The sequence below is a fragment of the Trachypithecus francoisi genome, unplaced genomic scaffold (assembly GCF_009764315.1).
Source record: "Trachypithecus francoisi isolate TF-2019V2 unplaced genomic scaffold, Tfra_2.0 Lachesis_group13, whole genome shotgun sequence".
Classification (NCBI taxonomy): Eukaryota; Metazoa; Chordata; class Mammalia; order Primates; family Cercopithecidae; genus Trachypithecus; species Trachypithecus francoisi.
In genome coordinates, this window is record NW_022681458.1 from 68,832,268 (window position 1) to 68,853,400 (window position 21,133).

General features: G+C 42.3%; 1 protein-coding gene across 2 annotated transcripts; it reads right to left on the bottom strand.

Annotated features, from left to right (window-relative positions):
* Positions 1 to 475: 475 nt before the first annotated feature.
* On the bottom strand, positions 476 to 14,537 carry CDCA7 (cell division cycle associated 7). Of its 2 annotated transcripts, XM_033231098.1 has the most exons (10): positions 14,378 to 14,531; positions 10,525 to 10,650; positions 9,870 to 10,106; positions 5,937 to 6,173; positions 5,502 to 5,579; positions 4,371 to 4,565; positions 3,766 to 3,906; positions 2,922 to 3,071; positions 2,089 to 2,225; positions 476 to 1,742 (listed from the first exon to the last, which is right to left on the bottom strand). In XM_033231098.1, the coding sequence occupies exons 1-10, from the start codon at positions 14,396 to 14,398 to the stop codon at positions 1,712 to 1,714; spliced, it is 1,353 nt and encodes a 450-aa protein (XP_033086989.1). In that variant the 5' UTR covers positions 14,399 to 14,531; the 3' UTR covers positions 476 to 1,711. The 2 variants fall into 2 exon arrangements, with proteins under 2 accessions (XP_033086989.1, XP_033086990.1); XM_033231099.1 differs by lacking the exon at positions 9,870 to 10,106 and having other exon boundaries at positions 480 to 1,742; positions 14,378 to 14,537.
* Positions 14,538 to 21,133: the final 6,596 nt, after the last annotated feature.

Consider the following 21,133-nt stretch of genomic DNA (forward strand, 5'->3'; position numbering starts at 1 on the left):
AGCAGGATCACTTGAGTCCAGGAGTTTGAAACCAGCCTGAGCAACACAGCAAGACCTGTCTCTACAAAAAATAATGAAAAAAGCACTGGGCTGTGAGAGCTTTTAGACCATGCCTTTTTTGTTCTGATTCTCACAGTCCTGGAACAAGCCTCAACGTACAGCATGCATTTAATGTATGTTTGAATGGTTGATAAAAGTAAGCCAGGTATTTATTGCAAAGCACAACACAAAGGAAAACACTATAAAACTTTATGGGCACGTATTGTTTTCTATCAGGCACTGTGGTGATCTCAGCCCATTTTCTGATCATAGGTATCAGTCCTGTCACCTAGTGAGGTCCTTCCAAATGACCTGACCTTAGAACTTCAGAAACTTCAGTCAAAAGGCAGACTTTTTTAGAAAAGGTGGAAATGGCCTTTTATTTAAATATGAAAAAAAATTAGAAGTACAGTAAGATTATTTTTAAAAAAGCAGACAAGTTAGAACAAACATTTTATTATTAAAATAAACTTTTGTATAAAAGCATTACAAATCAAAAGCTGTATGTACACTTATCGATTCAAGGTCCAATTATACATCAAACATTGAATGGCACAGCAATGGTTTACACATGCAAGTAAACTGGGACATACAAACACTTAGATTCCGCCTTTACCAAGTAACTTGATTAATGCAACGAGGAGTGGGAACACTGACACAGGAAATCTGCCCAGAAACTCGACTGGCAGAGATGTCAGGTTAACAAACTGCGGAAAGGTACATCTCCAAAAAGGCACTTCTCATTGTTATAAAAGTGCTTAAAATCTAAATTGAACCTTGTGCCTGGTTTATAAATTTTCAAGAAACTGCAAAGAACCACTGACTAGTTTTTAATATCAAGTTTCCATGCAAAATTGTCCAAGAATTTATTTGCAATACCTTACATGTGAACTGAAATAAACTTTGCAAACTACAATTACACTCAAGTTTTATACCAAAAATTCAGCCTACTCTTAATTTCCAGATAGCCCTTCCATCATACTTTTAATGTATTACATTGCCCACCAACCTTTGAATCATGATTGTGTCAGCTGGACGCACCACTTACCCTTCAGGCAGAAGAAATTAGGAGAAATTAAGTCTCAACTGTGACAACAACTTGTAACATAAGCGCAATACATGGGATTGAGAGGCATCAATCTGCAATAATTACCTAATTTTTCCACATGGTTGTAAGACTTTTGTGCCTTGATTATATTAAAAATTTCAACTAGTATGAATGCTAAATCATACTTGTTTTTGTGTAAACAAGTTAGAAGGTTCTTCTCTGAAATTCAATAGATCTAGTTAGTTAGTACTTTTATTGTGTTTCCAAGTGCTTAGGTTTTATGAAGGCTATTTCAACTCCAAGTAAATAAAATATGCTTTCATAAAACTGTAATGTAAAAGAAATTCAAAAACTAAGCAGTTGGAGAGGGGCATTGGAAATAGAGGGGGATGCTATGAGATGGGGGTTGGGAGCAGAGAAGAAACTGCAGGAGGGCAAAGTGTAACTAGCAGTATACCTTCCGTGATGCTCCAGAAACACATGTCTACTAAGATTAACTTGACTGGAGTTTCTTATGAAACGGGCTGATCATCAAGATTCTTAACTCAGGTTTCAGTGAAAAAATTGGAAACTTTTATAAGAAAGATTTGAGAAGTAGAAGGCAGGCAGCAAATTTTCCAGATATTATGCTTGCATTTCAAATTCCTGTTTCAGGCTGTGAAAGACAAAAGGAAACTTGTCAGGACATAGTTTTCAACCAAAGAATTCTCTTTTGAAAGCCTAATTCATTTTTAAAAACATTTTTATTGTGTTATAACATCACTATGGTCAAGTGTATGCATCTTCAAGTATATAATCTGACTTTTTCATACACACCCACCCACCCAGGTTACCACCACCTAAGTGAAGACAGAAAATGTTCTCATCCGTTCCTGTGTGCCCCTTTCCAGTCAGTCTCCACCCTGCCAGACATAAACACTCTTCTGACATCTGTCATCTTTTCATTAAGACATAAATGAATATAAGATTCAGATGTGGAAGAGAAAAAAAACACCCACTACCTTTTCAAGTAGGCATGCACATTCCCAAAGCCATGATATTTGGCTAAATACACAAGGACCCCAGTCGCACACCGTCCATCTCGCTGCCGGCAGAAACTGCAGTTGCAGATTCCTCGACAAGGCGGGCAACGCCAGTTCTGAAGGAGGATTGTCAAACAGCACAATTAAGTTAAACCTTACCTCCCCACCAACTTATCTACATTACATTTAACCCCTTCTTCACGATTAAAAATTTGTATGATTAATACGCATTAGTCATGCCTGATGCTTCCTTCCAGGAGTGGAAGTTACAAGCAGCTACCAGGAATAAATGGAGCAGCAACTTCCCAGGGACAGTTCAGACCAGAGTATGGTGGAAGCGGCTCACACCTATGCAGCACCATCACTCTGAATTCATTTGTGTTCTGAATTAAGAGCACCCTGGGATGGGTGTGGTGGCTCAAACCTGTACTCCCGGCACTTTAGGAGGCTGAGGCGGGTGGATCACGAGGTCAAGACATCAAGACCATCCTGGCCAACGTGGTGAAACCTCCTCTCTACTAAAAATACAAAAATTAGCTGGGTGTGGTGGCGTGCACCTATAGTCCCAGCTACTTGGGAGGTTGAGGCAGGATAATCGCTTGAACCCAGGAGGCAGAGGTTGCAGTGAGCTGAGATCATGACACTGCACTCCAGCCTGGCAACAGAATGCGACTCCATCTTAAAAAAAAAAAAAAAAAAGAGCACCCCGTAACAGAAAGGGCTCCACCCCTTCACCAATGCCTTTTTCTGGCCTCATCACAGTTTGCGACTAACCTTCAAGCCCACAGGACCAACCCCTGGCAGGCACCTACCGGATCCAGCAGAGCATCCCTGACCTCTTCACCATAACGGTTTCGAAGGCAGGGGCCGCAGAACTGGCCTCGAACGCCCCAGCAGTCTGGGTTTCTGCAGTTTGTTTTGGTATCAATAGTCTTCTGACGGCATTGATGACAAGTAGAGCCCTACAAATAAGCAAGTAAGAAAAAGCAAAAAACAAAAAGCCACTGCTTTTTAACAGAGAAAATGGCATATTTACAGAATGTCCCTGTTCGTAGTATAGTCTTACATTTTATTTTGTCTGTGAATCTCTGTATACACATGTACATGCCGGGTATGAAAAATAACTCAACCAGGTGCAGTGGCTCACACCTGTAATCCCAGCATTCTGGGAGGCTGAGGAGAGTGGATCGCTTGAGCCAAGGAGTTCGAGACCAGCCTGGGCAACATGGCAAACCCCCATCTCCACTAAAAATATAAGACTTGGCCTGGTGTGGTAAAACCACTTTCCTTTAAGAAAAGGTCTTATTAAAAAATAACCTACCCAAATCCATTTTTATCTTCGGTGCACCACCACACCCCAGCACCTAGCTATGTATACACACATAATAGATATGCAATAAATATATGTTGAATGAATTGATTTCTAAATTAGGAGAAAAGATTTACCACACTACAGACTTACTAAGCAGATAATTCTACTGTGAAAGAGGGCTAAATCCCAGGGATACTTAAAACTTTTCCTTCCTTATGTGAAAAAAACATATAGGCACACATTTCACATGCTAAGCCCTTTAGACCCTGGGCAACACTTAGGGACAGAAGCTCTCTTCCTCTCACAGATGTTTACATTCTCAGGTGTAACTGAGAAGCTCTCACCAGTGAACGGTTATATATCTTCTCTCGAGAGTTGCTGCAGATGTTCTCCAACTCTTCCTCTGTAATTTCTTCCACTGGGCGAATTATATGCGGAAGGGTCATGGATGATCTGGAGCGACGACTTCTGGGCAGGTCATCTTCCTGCATTACAAGGAATACAAAACACAGAGCTTAAAAACTGAAAAACTGATTGAAAGAGATTCAAAACTGAAAACTAGAGATGCAAATATGAAACAGATTCAAAACTGGCTTTCCCCAGCTCTGAATCTCAGATACTTGACTTGTAATTTCTTCTCACAAACTTCAACCTGGAAATCTCTCCTAGAGCTTATGGTAGAAAAACCGGCCATATGCTTACCGTAGCCATAACTGGACATTTTGGAAACGATGCCTGCAATTAAGAAGAGATGAAGAAAACCCAATTCTCACCTGCTAATAAAACTACCAAGTAAGCTTATGTGACGTTTACAATTGTGAATGGTTAGAGAAAAACATTTACTATGGATCGCCTGGTGTTGAGGATGTGTGTGTACCTGCGCTGTGTCTAATGCCAGGCCTATGGAAGATGAGAATCAGAAGAGCAAGTACCAATGCCAAGAACTCACGTTCATGTAGCCGTCCATGGTCTTCCTCTTTCTCACCAACATGTACTTATCCTCTTCCTCCTCCTCCTCCATGGGAAGAGCGTCAAGGGACCCGAGGATCCGGGACCTTGACCTGGTAAGAGGACGAGCTCTCCGTTCAGGGTTTCTCCTGGAAGCAACACCCGGGAACGTACGCCTTCGCGGTCTCCTTGATTGCTAAACAAAGCACGCATAAGGGAATCCATTTATTCCATAATAAAGAGAAGTAGTACTTTGGGGAATTCATACCTTCTCCTTAAGGATGTTTTAAGTAAAGAGAGCTCTATTTTTTCATTTTCTTTGTCATTTACATAATGCACGGCAAAATGAGCCTAAAATCTATATGGCTATCTTTATTTTGCTTTTGTAATACCAAGCCCAGTTTCTTTCAACTTGAGAGATGAGCTATTTATTCTTTTACTTAATGAAGATGTAAGAAATGATCTTCTGTTCTAAAAAAAATTTTTTCTCTGATGTCTCTTGATGCTGTAGAAACACATTCAGTTTCTACATTGCACAATAGAGGCATATCTGTATGGTTTCCCTCTTTCCATCTTTCCTTTCCTCAGGGGAAGGCAGGAAAAAAAAATCTTTTCTATCACAGCAGACACACCAAATCTCCCTGAGTTGTACCAGCTTAATTCCTCAGAAAGCAATTGTATATGATACCAAGCTATGACTTGATAAGAAATTGTGATTTTCTTATTCTATTTTCATTCTCCAATTTTAAAAACATCTATTGCACATCTACCATGTAAGAGGAATGTGCTCACACTGGAGAAGAGAAAAAAGTTTTTGATGTTCATTACCTGCCCATGAGGGCAGGTAATTAGTCTAGTTGACTAATTACGTAGTGATGGACTTAGTCTAGTTGGGAAGAAAAGAAATAACCAATCAAAAGGGGTTCAGTGCCACAGAGGCACAGCAAGGAGAGACCAAGCTACCCAGGATTCAAGGAGGATCATCCAGAGATCTGTCAGGGGGTTTCCTCTAGCTCCCCTTCGTTTGTCTAGAAGGCCACACAAATAAAGAAATTAGATTTTTAAATACAACACAGATCTACCTTACGTGTGCCCAAAACACTACTGTATATAAAGAAGGACTGGTACTTACTGAGTCGGAGCCTGGGAGGGGATGTCTTCCAGGGAACGAGCCAGGGAAGCTTTCTAATTCAGACATGAGTTTTGCAAGCTAAAAAGGGAGGAAATTAAACTGAGATCATTGGCTTAGAATAACTGCCGAAAATGAGCAACTAACTTCTTGAAAATACTCAAGTACATCTCCTGGTTTGAAATGTGAAAGTAAGTTGACACATTCCAAGTTTCTGATTTCCCCTATACTCTTAACCAGGCCTTAACAGATTAAAAAAAAAAAGGAGTTCAGGGAAGGAAACACATTTTGAGGCACACATTGAAGACTTCACAGGTAAACAAAAGTAACTTTTTATTCATGTAACAGAAAAAAATAACTTTTTTGTGTGATGGAAGATTTAAGCAATGAGTCGCTTAGAGAGGAAAAATTAATTCTAACACAAAGTCAGATACCTACCATTGCTTTGTTTTGCTTTATATTTAAAGCCCTTTTCTCCAAAAAATTCATGCCACTTTCATCTTCCGAATCGGAGTTGGAATCAGTCACAGAATTCTCTGAAGGCTGGGGGGACTTTGCTTTTTTGTTGGTTGCTCCCCTAGTACTTCGCGCTGGAAACTTCATTGCCACCCTGAGAGGTCCAGAGTGCCTGCACTGGCTGCGGGTCCTACAGCCTTCCCGAACTGACTGCAGCCTCTAATCACAACAATGGAGTCATTAGGACTTGATCAGCAGACAAGCTTCATCAGTATGACTACAAAGTCCCTTCTGAACGAGACACTTGTATGAAATGAATTTTAACTGAACATTGACACCTCTGGGTAGCAAAATCAGGAACTACAAAGAGTACAACAATCAACAGAGTGCAGTTTAATTCCATGTAGCCTATCTGGACCATACTGTTATAAGCTATTTTCACAGTCCCTAGGCCTGTGGTTCTGAGCCTTTTTTTTAAATGTTAAAATTCCTACCACCTACTTTTCATTTCTTTAAAAACAGATCTTTACGTATTTTAAAAGAATTCTGACAAGAACAAATGTGTTCTCCTGGCTGGATGCAGTGGCTCACGTCTGTAATCCCAGCACTTGGGGAGGCCAAGGCGGGTGAAACACTTGAGCCCAGGAGTTGGAGACCAGCCTGGGCAACATGGTGAACCCCGTCTCTGCCAAAAAAATACAAAAATTAGCTGGGCATGGTGGCGCACGCCTGTGGTCCCAGCTCCTTGGAAGGCTGAGGTGGGAGAATGGCTTGAACCCAGGTGGCAGAGGCTCAGTGAGCCGTGTTCGTGCTACTGTACGACAGAGCCAGACCCTGTCTTGAGAAAAAAAAAAAGGGAAAAAAATGTGTTCGTTCCCCTATAAATATGGCCTCAATGTTGATGGCAATATTAAATTATATTAACACATCTCAATTCTCTACTTTACAAAAATATATAATAAAATATACATAAGATTTATCATGTTAACCATTTCTAAGTGCACAGGTCAATGGCATTAAATACATGCACATTGAAACTCTCTCATACCCATTAAACAGTAATTCCCCATTCCCTCTTTCCCTCCGCCCCTGGCAACCATTATCCTATTTTCTGTCTATAAATTTGACTTCTCTAGGTACTTCTCTAATCTACTTTTAGAAGCTCAAAATAAAAATATTTCCAGATTCCAAAAATAATATAGGTTTTCGTCATTAAAAATTTATCCAAATTAGCCATAGGGTAATATAAATCAAAATCACAATGAGAGGCCGGGTGTGGTGGCTCACGCCTGTAATCCCAGTTCTTTGGGAGGCCGGGGCAGGCAGATCACCTGACGTCAGGAGTTGGACACCAGCCTGGCCAACATGGTGAAATCCCATCTCTACTAAAAATACAAAAATTATCCAGGCACAGTGACACATGCCTGTAATCCCAGTTACTTGGGAGGCTGAGGCAAGAGAATCGTTTGAACCCAGGAGGCGGAGGTTGCAGTGAGCTGAGATCATGCCACTCCACTCCAGTCTGGGCTACAGAGCAAGACTCCGTCTCCAAAAAAAAACAAAAACAAAAACAAAACAACAAACCCCCCCCCACACACACACACAAAACATAACGAGACACCAACCACTTCATAGTAGAGCTAAAGAGCAAAAGAAGGCCGGGTATGGTGGCTCACATCTGTAATCCCAGCGCTTTGGGAGGCTCAGATGGGCAGATCACCTGAGGTCAAGAGTTCGAGATCAGCCTGGCCAAGATGGCAAAACCCCATCTCTACTAAAAATATAAAAAATTAGTCAGGTGTGGTGGCACGTGCCTGTAGTCCCAGCTACTCGGAGACTGAGACACAAGAATCGCTTCAATCCAGGAGGCAGAGATTGTGGTGAGCCAAAATTGTGCCAGTGTACTCCAGCCTGGGTGACAAGAGTGAGACTCTGTCTCAAAAAAAAAAAAGCAAAAGGAAAATAAAAAAAAACTACTAGCAAAAATTTGGAGAAACCGTAACCCTCACACACTGCTGGTAGGCATACAAACTGGTATAGCCTCTTTGTCTATTTCTCAAAAGGTTAAACAGTTACTACATGAACCACAATTCCACTCCTGTGTACATACCTAAGAGTATACGTCTACACAAAAACTTGTACACGAATGTTCACAGTAGCATTATTCATATCATAACAGCCAAAAAAGTGCAAACAACCCACTTATCCATCAACTGATGAATGGGTAAATCAAATGTGGTTGATTTACACAACAGAATATTCTGCAATAAAATGAAGAACTAACACATGCCACAACATAAATAAACCTTGAAATCATTCTCCTAAGCGAAAGAAGCCAGTCGCAAAAGACCACATATCATGATTCAATTTATATGAAATATCCACAACAGGCTAATCTATGACAGCAGAAAGCAGACTGATGGTTGCCAGGAGCTGGGGGTGTTGGGAAAGAATAAGGAGTGACTGTTAATGGGTACAGAGTCATTTTTCGGGGTCATAAAGGTATTCCAAAATTGACTTTGGTAATGGTTGCAGGTAAAAAAAAAAGAGAGAAGAAAAAATATCACCCATAAAGTCCCTGAATTTCACCTATAAAGACCCAGTTTTAACACTAAAATATTTATAAAGTGGCTCATGGCTGTAATCCCAGCACTTTTGTAGGCCAAGATGGGAGGATTGCTTGGGCCCAAGAGTTCGAGAACAGCCTGAGCAACAAAGTGAGCCCACATCTCTACAAAAAATTTTTAAAAGTTCCCAGGCAGGGTGGCACATGCCTGTAGTCTCAGCTACTGGGTAGGCTGAGGAGGGAGAATCACTTAAGCCCAGGAGGTGGAGGTTGCAGTGAGCCGTGATCGCACCACGTACTCCAACCTGATTGACAGTGCAAGACCCTGTCTCAAAAAAGTCTTACATGCCCACAAACAGCTTTTTGTACTTTTAGTGTCCACGGATTTAGAGAGTACAAAACAACAAAAACCTTTCATGAGTTCCTACCAATTATAATGAATTGGCATTTTATTAATCATGACAGTATCTTCAAAGAACTGAAACACTGCCCAGAAATTATTCAGGCTATTGACAATGTTTGTGTCACATGCAGATCTGCAGTCTGGCCCCTCTGCAACAAACTCCAGTAAGCACTGATTTGGACCAAAACACTCCTTGGCCAGGTGGACTGCCACTTGTATCAATGCTACTCAAACCGTGATCCTCAGGCAGTGGATCCATGTCAGACCAGTGAGTTGAAGAGCATGCACCTGATTATCAGTGAATGCACTGCTTCCTCTGTCGAGAAAGTCTTTGGAATGAGAGAATGTGTGCAGAATTAAACAGTACGCTCAGAAAGAGTGGGACCAAGGCACAGCACAGCAGTGGCAGCAGCAGTCAAAGGAAGGTAGCATGCATAGGAAAAGCCAACCAAGGAGCAAAAGTAGCAGCAGGAAGGGCCCTCAATGTCATTATCTGCAATGGCGCTCCTGCACATAAGTTATCACAGGTTTTCAAGATGCAGCCACAGATCTACCATGATGAGACCAACATTTATCAAAGGTCTGCTCTATGACAGGCACTAGGCTGGACACTTGAACTTAAATGCAAATGTAGATAATATTTAGGACTAGTGTGCTTCCTGATTAGGCTGGATTTTTGTGGTAATGAAAATCTGGAGATTGGCCAATTTTATCTTACCAATTTCCAAATTTTCAGAGCCTACAAAATGTTCATGATTTGTAAGTCCAACTACATTAGTAAGTAAACACTGCTCTAAGACACGAAGAAAATACTCAAAATTTTAAAAAGGTCAACAAAGTCTGTTGGCATGACTAAAATCAAAATCGTAAGAAAAAATTTTTTAAAAATATGTCATGCCTCTAAATATATCTTACTTCTTGAAACTGGTGAAATTCTCAAACTCACCATTCCATCTTGTATCTCACTCTCTGAGAAACCGCAAAATGATTCATCGTCAGAGTCGGCATGAAAAATACTGGCCAGTTCGTTAGTGACATCTGGCCTTGGTTTCTGTAAAAATCCACAATGGTCTAATACATCTTGCACCTCACTTTCTGAAAAGCCGCAGAAAGATTCATTATCAGAGTCCTCATAAAAAACATTTGCCAGTTCTTCACTGATATCTGACCTGAATTTAGGTTTCTGTAAAATAAATAAATAAATGTGGTTGTGCATTTTTTTTTCTTTTTCAAGAACCAATTTTCCATAAACCGTGCAGAGAGCAAATCACATTTACAAGTGCACTACAAGAGAACAGCTTTTGTTACAAAGAAAAATGGTTCAGAGGTTTACAAATGATTTCTGAGTTGTTATGGCAAATCATCATGCATGTTAGGTTAGGCGACATTTCAAAAGGATAGAATAAGTAGCTAATCTACCTCCAACAATTACTACCTAGAACCACAGCAAAAAGTGAAATGAAATTATAGTGCATACTGTATTTTCATAACGGCTGTATAGAAATGTAGGCAAAAAGCAAGCAGTTTTAATCACGCACAAAGCATCTGGGGCATTTTGAGCACTGCAGACTCAATTCTGTTTATTCTCAGGCAGCACTTACCGTGTTTGCAAAATTATCAGAAGCAAAGCTGTCACAACTGTCATCAGAGGATGACGAGGTTTCCATGGAAATCAACTTCACATATCTGAATTTCTTTAAGTTCTTCTTTACTCTGAGATCTTTCTGCTGCAAATGGAAATAGCACCCCTATTAAGCATGATGCTTACTTTATTTAACTAAAGACATCATTTTTTTAGTTTAGTAGGTTCAAACAGCACAGAGTAGTTATGTCCATTTATCATACCCTACATAGAAAAGGAAGTTTGTCAACTGCTACAAAAAACTTTTTCTGTCTTCTTTTTGTAAGAAGCAGGATCTCGCTCTGTCGTCCAGGCTAAAGCGCAGTGGTGAGATCATAGCTTACTGCAACCTGGAACTCCTGAGCTCAAGCAAGCCTCCTGTCTCAGCCTCCTGAGTAGACAGGACTACAGGCATGTGCCACCATGCCCAGATAATTTATTTTATTTTTTTAGAGATAGGGTCTTGCTATGTTGCCCAGGTTGGTCTCAAAGTCCTGGGCTCAAGCGATCCTCTCATCTGAGCCTCCCAAAGTGCTTGGATTACAGGCATTAGCCACTGTACCTGGACCCAAAAATCTTTAAAACCAGGTCAAATTCTTTTTTTTTTTTTTTTTGAGACAGAGGCTTGCTCTGTTGCCCAGGCTGGGGTGCAGTGGCGCGATCTCGGCTCACTGCAAGCTCCGCCTCCCGGATTCATGCCATTCCCCTGCCTCAGCCCTCCGAGTAGCTGGGACTACAGGCGTCCGTCACCACGCCCAGCTAATTTTTTGTTTTTTGTATTTTTAGTAGAAACGGAGTTTCACCGTGTTAGCCAGGATGGTCTCGATCTCCTGACCTAGAGATCCGCCCGCCTCAGACTCCCAAAGTGCTGGGATTACCAGTGTGAGCTACCGCGCCTGGCCAAAACCAGGTCAAATTCTAAGAAGGGATCCCTTGGCAGGAAAATTATAAAGACATTTATCAATTTTTTCAAACATCTGTAGAGCTACCTCTCAACCCACCTTTATGAGCCCCTAATCTTTAGCTCTTAGCATTATACTGGGCTCCACAGGAGTTTTTAATGCTAAACTCCTAAAATCCAACCTGTTTTTTTTTTTTTTTAATTAAACCGTACTTCTAAAAGGAAATTTCAAAAGTACAAAATGGCAGAAAGATTTTCTCCCTCAGCCAAAATCAAGCTAATGAGGTATTTTTTGTAAGCTTTGGGCTATGTACTGTGATGCTAATTTCACAAACTACAAAAACTGGGCAGGACCTCTACTTCAAGATGGCAGGCTTCCAAGCAGGCCCCATTCCAATCAAGAGGGCTATCCTGATTTCCACACAAGTCTTCACAAAGCAAATACATCAAACCCTTCAACAGATGGTACAAGGAGCCAAGTTAAAGGTCAAACAGCACTCCAAATGCAGGTGGGATACCTGATTCCATTTTAGCACTCTATTACTTGAGGCTGTCATTCAGCTCTTTCTGCTGTCCCTTTGCTATACAAGACTTAAGTTTTTAAAAGTCCTTTTATAAAGTGCAAATTACTTATATAGAAATGCTTCATTCATTCATAAATACTGAACAGCCTGGCACTGCTCTCAGAAAATGCAATTGGCATCTATCTTGTGTAAAAAAAGGATAGCGGTTTGTCATTTCTTAACATTTAACGAGATTTCTTAAGTGTTGCTTTAGGTCCTGTATTTTTATTCTCTTAAATAGGGCCATGGAATAGCAGAAGTGATTCCTTATACTGAAAACTTTGAAAGGGCAAGCTCTGCTTCAGATTCTACGAAATATGCTAAGATCTAAGATGTCAGGTGACCAGAATGCTGTTGCCCTCCTTCTTTGCCTAACATTACGCATTTCAGTCTCTTGAAAATACATGAGGGCACCCCCAACATCGCTATAACCCTAAGTAAACTCCGTTCAATCATCTTAGGAAGTTTTTGTCTTTTGCCTTTTTAACAAGGCAGGACAATGTGTAAAAGGTAGAGCTACTAAATATAAAGGTTAGGTGTGTGTGTAGGAGGGTGGCTCACACCTGTAATCCCAGCGCTTTGGGAAGCCAAGGTGGGAGGATCACTTGAGCCCACGAGTTTGAGACCAGCCTGGGGAACATGGTGAATCTCCGTCTCTACTAAAAATACAAAAATCAGCCGGGTGTGGCGGTGCGCACATATAGTCCCAGTTACTTGGGAGGCTGAGGTGGGAAGACTGCTTGAGGCCGGTGGGCTGCAGTGAGCCGTGATTGTGCCATTGCACTCCAGCCTGGGACACAAATGAATCTTGGGAGCTGAAAGGGATCTCAGATCCCATTTTCCAGTTGAGGAAACTGAAGGCCCCAGGAAGGTGTAATAGACTGCAAGATCACAGGGGCAGGAAGGAGAACCCAAGTCTGCCATCTTCTTAACAGCAGTACTCCTCGCATTACTGCAGGAATTACCACCTTTTATTCATCAATCTACCTGCAAGCAGTCAGAGGCCCCAGAAAGCTCAAAGGCGGCATTCATGCTGTCCGAGAAATACATGAGTTTTAACAAGTCAGCACAAGCCAAGAGTTATTTACCAGGCAAACGTATCTTTGGAGGAAAAGCCACAAAAAAGCAGCAAGGCAAACAGTCAAGACGGAGATGAACTTCTTTGGCAGGTAAGTAATAACTAATACCATTTATAGTAGTTTTCCGTGCCAGGCACTATGTTAAGTACGCTTTCAGGTCAGGTTTAATTCTTTGCAACAAAGGTGCTATCGTTATTTTCACTTAGCCAATGAGGAAACTGAGGCTCAGGAAGGCGAAATGGATTACTGAAGTTCCATGGCGGCTCAAATTTGAACCCAAGCATGTCAGGTTCCAAGACCAGCTACACTACACATGGTTTTCTTCATCCAGAAAGCCAATGCCCAGCTCCACCAGGGCGGCGACTCAGCTCTGAAACCACGCCTCATCGCACCCACCCCCGCGAACCTGTCCTCCCCCGCGTGGGTCCCAAACCCCTGATACTTATTTTAAACGTGTTATTGTCTTCCGTTTCACCCAACCCCCACTCTTCTACCCTCTCTAGGAGCCCGACCCTACGTTCTGGCTTCCGTTAGAGCAAAAAGTAACGTTCCATTCAGAGTAACGTCCTGCAGCTAAGAGTAAGGCTGGGGGGTTGGGGGTGGGGGTTGGGGGTGGGGGTGGAGGAAGTGGGAAACGAGCAAATGGTCGGCGAACGGTTTGGCCCACCAAGCCCTTTAAATGCACTTAACCATCGCCCGGTACTACGGTCACTTCCCACTGCGTGCGCAACCCAAGTTCTAGGAGACCGGTTCGAAAGACCTTAACGATCCAACACACTGGCCCTCAGCGGTTAGAAACGGACGCTTTTCCCGGGAGGGGTGCGCGCCCAAGGGCCACCCACTTAGCGTGGGTATAGAAGCGGCGAGCCACGCACTGGCTCCGAGTTGTGTGCGGGAAAAGGATGGGCCGCCGCAGGACAAACTCCTAGGGGACAGGCAGGCCGGCTCTGCCTGGCAGGCACAATCGGGACCGGCCAGCCCTCCCGGACGGTGTCCGGCCTTTGGCGGGCGCACGTGCCTAGGGCTTTCCAGCGCTGCCAGCCGTCCTGCAAACGACTCAAGTCTCCACGCCGCCCGCACTTCGGATGCGCACGCCGCGCAGGAACGTCCCCATGGCCCTCAGTTATTCTAGGTGCACTAAATCAGGGGCTTGCCCAAGCGGGCAACGCCTAGGCAGGCCACCAGTTGAAAGGCAGCGCTAGGCTGCGGAGTTGGAGAGGGTCGGCCCGCGCCCGCCTGCGTCCAGCCCCCACCGCGCCCGCCCCTCGGGTTAGCCCGCCCAGCCCTCACCGGCACGCGGCGAGCGTCCATGCTGGTGGCGGGTGCCCAGGTCGGCGCTTGGAGCTGGGAGAGCGGAGCAGCAACGCGGTCAGCGGTCCCACAGCAGGAGGAGCAGCAGCAGCGCGGCCGGCAGGCGGGGCGCGCCGACCCCGGGCCCGGAGGGGCGGGGCTCGGGCTCTCTTTCCCGCGTTGGGACACAGGTCCTGCAAGCTGTGGTAACGGCCAGACCCGGCGCAAGGCTAGGTGGTCCCCTGGAAAAAACACGACCTCCCTATATATTCTGACCTAAAGGGATAGCCTTGGCCACTCCTAAAATCCCTTTGAGAAAGGGGCGCTTTAGGGGATACAAAGACCACACTCCTCATGCAGCTGCATGGTCCTGAGCGAGTGGCGCGAAAATGGTTCGTATTGCCCCGGGGTTTTCTGGCTGATTTGCATGAATTCTCGTGGTGGCGGAGGAAAAGTGGAGTCTCGGGGGTAAAGGAGAGCAGTGCGAGGGTGGCGCGGATCACGCACCATGGCATTTAGCACTTTCATTGCTGCGTGCGGTTTACAAGATTTAAAAACTCATAGAATCCAGCACGAACTCCACTCTTCATAATCCAATTCACCGCCCCGGATGTAACCTCTTATCTGGGAACCACACCATTATCTGAAGCAATAAAATGAGTTAAATCCTGATCTTTCTTTCCAAAAAGCACAGGAAGCCGACTTGTTTTACATTAGACTTGTGGTTTTCAAAGTAGAAGAAAAGCCGCAGCCGCTTGATGAAGACATCTATAATATAGTTAACCTTTAACGATTATCTGTTGGGGATAGAAACTAAAGATTGAACAATTGTGGCTTGATGATCTTTTCTGTCTTCAGAATTGAGAACTACCCTGAGTCAGTGCGAACGGGAAACAATTTTCATTGCCCTTTTAACCAAACTTGGCATTACAACGAAATAATGAAATAAAGTGAGGCTTTTTGTCTGTGTGAAGAGCAAAAAACTTGCTTCTAGAAGAAAAAGTAAATTTAGTTTCTTTAGAAGACACTAATTATACTCTTAACATTTAAAACAAGCGCTTGAAATGAAAACATTCGCATTTCCCACCTCATCTCAAAACTTTTCTCTGGGGAATAATTAATTCCTTGGCAGTAAGAGTGTGCATGGACATACTATGTTCCTTTCTGGGTATACTGAATACAAAAACTGAGCAAGTAAATAATGCCCGAGGACAATGGATTGGAAGGAGTCTTCCTGCCTTTCTTAAATACAGCTACCCAGGGATCACTCTGCCACTGTGCAAGGGACAAATAGCTCAAGGTCTAGAAGGTGAGTGCCAGGAGGAGAGGCTATTGGTGGGTGGTGAAATCACAGAATTACAGGGCCCTCAGTATTTGTTGAATGAATAAACATTTGGGAATGTAATTTTGTGCCACTAAAACTAAATCTATGAGAATCTGGAATTACTAGACCCATGAAGCAGGGGAAGATTAAGTCACTTTGCCTGTGAAAGGCTCTGATAGGGAAATTTTTGTCTTCCTGGGGGCACAAGAAAAGAATTTGGTGTGTGTGTTTTTTAAGGATAAGATCTCTGGTCTGGTCTTTTTAGTAATCAGGAAAATGCAAATTAAAACAAGTGTTACTGGAAAGGGGTCTTGATCTAGACCCCAAGAGAGGGTTCTTGGATCTTGCACAAGAAAGAATTCAGGACAAGTCCGTAAAGTGAAAAAGCAAGTTTATTAAGAAAGTAAAGGAATAAAAGAATAGCTACACCATAGGCAGAGCCGCCTGAGGGCTGCTGGTTGCCCATTTTTGTGGTTATTTCTTGATGATATGCTAAACAAGGGGTGGATTCATGCCTCCCCTTTTTAGACCATATAGGGTAGCTTCCTGATGTTGCCATGGCATTTGTAAACTGACATGATGCTGGTGGGAGTGTAGCAGTGAAGACAACCAGAGGTCACTCTCCTCACCATCTTGGTTTTGGCTGGCTTCTTGACTGCAGCCTGTTTTATCAGCAAGGTCTTTATGACCTGTCTGCTGACCTCCTACCTCATCCTGTAACATAGATAACATAGAATGCCTTAACCTCCTGGGAATGCAGCCCAGCAGGTCTCAAGGCTTATTTTACCCAGCTCCTATTCAAGATGGAGTTGCTGTGGTTCAAATGCCTCTAACACAGGAGATACAATTTCACTCAAACTGGCAAAACTTAAAGTGCCTGATAAGACCAGATATTGTTAAGAATATGAGAAACTCCCACAATGATGTTAGTAGTGTAAATGTTTAACTTTTCAGAGCAATTTGGGAATAGAGGCATACCTCATTTTATTGCACTATGCTTAAAATTAAAGGTCTGTGGCAACCCTACGTATAGCAAGCCTATCAGTGCCATGTTTCCAAAAGCACATGCTCATTTAGTGTCATTTGGTAATTCTTGCAATATTTCACCTTTTTCATTATTTTTATATCCATAATGGTGATCTATAATCAGTGATCTTTGCTATTACTGTTGTAATAATTTTGAGAAGTCACAAATTGTACCCATATAAGATGACATCAATAAATGTTGTATGTGTTCTGACTGCTCCACTGACCAACCATCCTGTCTGTCTATCTCTCCTTATGCCCCCCCAGTCACTGAGATAGAACAATATTGACATTAGGCCAGTTAATAGCTCTACAATGGTCTCTAAGTATTGAAATGAAATGAGTCACATATCTCTCACTTTAATCAAAAGCTAGAAATGATTAAGCTTAGTGAGGAAGGCATGTTGAAAGCAGAGATAAGAAGAAAGCTAGACCTCTTGTGCCAAACAACCAAGTTGTGAATGCAAAAGAGAAGTTCCTGAAGGAAATTAAAAGTGCTACTCCAGTGAACACACCAACGATAAGAAAGCAAAACAGCCTTATTGCCGGTAAGGAGAACATTTAAGTGGTCTGGAGAGAAGATCAAACCAGCCACAACATTCCCTTAAGCTAAAACCTAATCCACAGTAAAGCCCTAACTCTCTTCAAACTCTGTGAAGACTGAGAGAGGTGAGGAAACTGCAGAAGAAAAGTTGAAAGCTAGCAGAGGTCGATTCACAAAGTTTAAGGGAGAAAGCCATCTCTATAACATAAAAGTACAAGGTGAAGTAGCAAATTATTCAGAAGACCTAGCTAAGATAATTGATGAAGGTGGCTACACTAAACAAAAGATATTCAAAGTAGACAAAACAGCTTTCTGTTGGAAGAAGAGAGAGAAGTCATAGCTAGAGAGAAGTCAATGTCTGGCTTTAAAGCTTCAAAGGACAGGCAGACCCTCTTGTTAGGAATGAATGCAGCTGGTAACCTTAAATTGAAGCCATTGATCATTTACCATTCCAAATTCTTAATTCCTTAACAATTATGTGACATCTACTCTGCCTGTGTTCTATAAACAGAACAACAAAGCCTGAATGACAGCACATCTGTTTACAGTGTAGTTTGCTGAATATTTTAAGCCCACTATTGAGACCTACTCAGAAGAAAAGATTCTTTTCAAAATATTACTGCTCATTGACAGTGCCCCTGTTCACCCAAGAGCTCTAACGGAGATTGATGAATGTTTTCTTGCCTGGTAACACAGCATCCACTCTGCAGTTCGTGGATCAGGCAGTAATTTTAACTTTGAAGTCTTATTATTTAAGAAATACATTTCATGGCCGGGTGCAGTGGCTCACACCTGTAATCCCAGCACTTCAGGAGGACAAGACAGGAGGCTCACGAGGTCAGGAGACTGAGCAAGTAAATAATGCCTGAGGACACGGGCATCCTGGCTAACACTGTGAAACCTGTCTCCACTAAAAATACAAAAAATTAGCCGGGTGTGGTGGTGGGCACCTGTAGTCCCAGCTACTCGGGAGGCTGAGGCAGGAGAATGGCGTGAACCCGGGAGGCAGAGCTTGCAGTGAGGCAAGATCGCGCCACTGCACTCCAGCCTGGGCGACAGAGTCTCAAAAAAAAAAAAAATAAATACATTTTGTAAGTCTATAGCTGCCGTAGATAGTGATTCCTCTGATGGATCTGAACAGAGTCCATTGAAAACCTTCTGAAAAGGATTCATCATTCTAGATACTGTTAAGAAACTTGTGATTCAAGAAGTTTACATTCTAGTAGGAGAGCAGAGGTAAACAACAACAACAAAAAAATAGTTTCAGGTGTGCTAACTTCTGCAAAGAAAAAAGCAAGGTGAAAGCTAAAGACAGGAGAAGGGGATAGAAAATGAAAGAGGTACAAATTTAAATAAGAGAAACAGGAAAGGCTTCTCTGAGAAGGTGACACCTGATGAGGAACATGAACAAAGTCAGGAAGGAAGCTACAGGAAGAAGAGGAAAGTGCTGGTTTCAGGCACAGTGCACAGCTGGCCCAAAGGCTGTAAGGCAGTGCACAGCAAGGCACACTATAGAAAGCCAGGCAAAGAGGGAGAGAGCCCAGATCACGTGGGACCTTCTTGGCTATGGGAAGAACTTTGAATTTATTCCAGATATGATGGGAAGTCATTGAAGGATTCTGAGAAAAAGAAAGACCCAATCCGACCCCATGGACTGTGTGGGTCGTAAACTGAAGGAGAGCCAAGAGTGAAAGCTGGGATACCTATGGGCTCCTGTAGAAGAAAATGATGGCTTGGACTGGGATAACTGTGGGGTCAGATGAAGTCAGATTTAAGATATATTATTATTATAAAAGTTAGAGCTAACTGGACTTGAGGGATGGATGGTTCATTCATATTAGCATTATGTACCATAGTAAAATACTGCAGTCAACATGCCCCTCAGAAGGGAAATGGGTACATGAACAGTGGTGTATTTGTACAATGGAATCTGAACAGTAGTTCAAATGAATGGCATAGCTTACTGGCATCATTGTTGAGAAATCTTAACAGTGTTCAATGAAAAAGCAAATAGCAAAAGTATCTGTAAAGTGTACCCTTTATGCAAATTTTAGAAACACAAAACATACCTAAGTTGTGAGAGTATAAAAACCTAGACAAGCAGAATAGGACAGAAGTTAACTTAAGGTGGAAAAGGAGGAAAGAGGCAAGGGTGAGGCCTTTGATTCTATTATTAAAGCTTCTTTTCTTTTTCTTTTTTTTTAAAGGCTGGGTCTTCCTATGTTGCCCAGGCTGGAGTGCGTGGTGTGATCATAGCACATTACCGCCTCCAACTCCTGACCTCAAGTGATCTTCTCACTTCAGCCTCCCACATAGCTGGGACTATGGGTTGTGCACCACCACCCAGCTATCACTAATGCTGTTAAATTAAGTTTCGCCTAAAGCCGCCTCCTTACATATTTTAAGTTCAGCCTAAAGGCTTCTCCATACATAATGAACTGTAACCCAACTGGATGTATAAACAGACTAACCTACTCTTGTACCAACCACCAAGTTTTGGCCAATCAAGGGTGACCAACTGTTCAAGCTGTATTCAAGTAAGGCAAACCCTGAGCTGTAACCAGTCCAGCTGTTTGTGTAATTCACTTCTGTTTTCTGTACCTCACTTTTCTTTTTCTGTCCATAAATCTTTTTCCACTATGAAGCTGCTCTAGAGCCTCTCTGAACCTACTCTGGTTGAGGGGATCCCCGATTTGCAATTCTTTGCTCCATTAAACTGCTAAATTTAATTTGTCTAAGGTCAGTGCTTTAACAGTGCTTTCTTGAAAAATAAAAATCATGAGAAGCAAATATGGCAAATTGTTAAATGTGGCAAATACCAGTGATTAGTACATGGGTGTCTTTTACATGTTTACTTCCTGTGCTTTTTTTTTCTTTCTTTTTTGTATCTGAAACATTTAATAATTTAAAAATGTTTAAGTTTTGGAGAGTTTGTTCTGCCAATCAATATCAATATATTTGTTGTATTAAATATGCAGTTCCTATAAATAGGAATGCAAGTTTGTCTTGCAATTTTAGGTGCCTCATAAAGGTTTTAAGTCATTCTATTAATCACACACTGGTAAATATTTTCATTTTAAATGAAAGACACAAAATGAATAAGCATGGAATATCAGTGTTCAGGGAAAGATGATGATGGCACAGGCCACAACAAAAGGTAAAAGGAAATGACATTTTATAAACATATACTTATACAGACAGTATTTGATATGAGGGTTGTTAATACAACAGGTACTTAGTAAATACTTATTATATTTATAAGTATTATTTGTATAAGTTAATTTAATTATTTTTTAAGTTCCAGGGTAAATATGCAGGATGTAATGTGCAGGTTTGTTACACAGGAAAATCTGTGCCATGGGTGGTTTGCTGCAACTCACAACCCATCACCTAAGCATTAAGCACAGCATGCCTTAGCTATTTTTCCAACTAAAGTGGTTGTAGGTGGAATTTTATTTTTACATTTTTTCTTTTTTGAGACAGGGTCTCGCTTTCACTCAGGCTGGAGTGCAGTAGCATGATCATGGCTCACTGCAGCCTCAACTTCCTGGGCTCAGGCAGTCCACCTACATCAGCCTCCCAAGTAGCTGGGACTACAGATGTAGGCCACCACATCTGATTGATTTTTCTATTTTTTGTAGAGATGGTTTCGTCATGTTGCTCAGAACTGGTCTCAAACTCCTGGGCTCAAACAATCTGCCTGCCCTGGCCCCTCAAAGTGCTGGGATTTCAAGCATGAGCCACCATCCCCAGCCCTGGAATTTTAAATCTTCAAAATATTCTAAAATATCAATCTCCTGTTAAAGAGCTTTGAATTCCCTGGGCTACTACAAACTTTAAGAATTCTATGTTTCCCTATACC

Bases quoted from the DNA above. Each gene is read 5' to 3' on its own strand.
- CDCA7 (XM_033231098.1), bottom strand. From the start codon at position 14,398: ATGGACGCTCGCCGCGTGCCG. The intron at 4,566-5,501 runs GTAAGTACCAGT...TGCTTTGTTTAG, and splicing joins CCCTCCCAGGCTCCGACTCA to CAATCAAGGAGACCGCGAAG. The intron at 1,743-2,088 runs GTAGTGGGTGTT...TGTCTTTCACAG, and splicing joins GTGCATGCCTACTTGAAAAG to CCTGAAACAGGAATTTGAAA.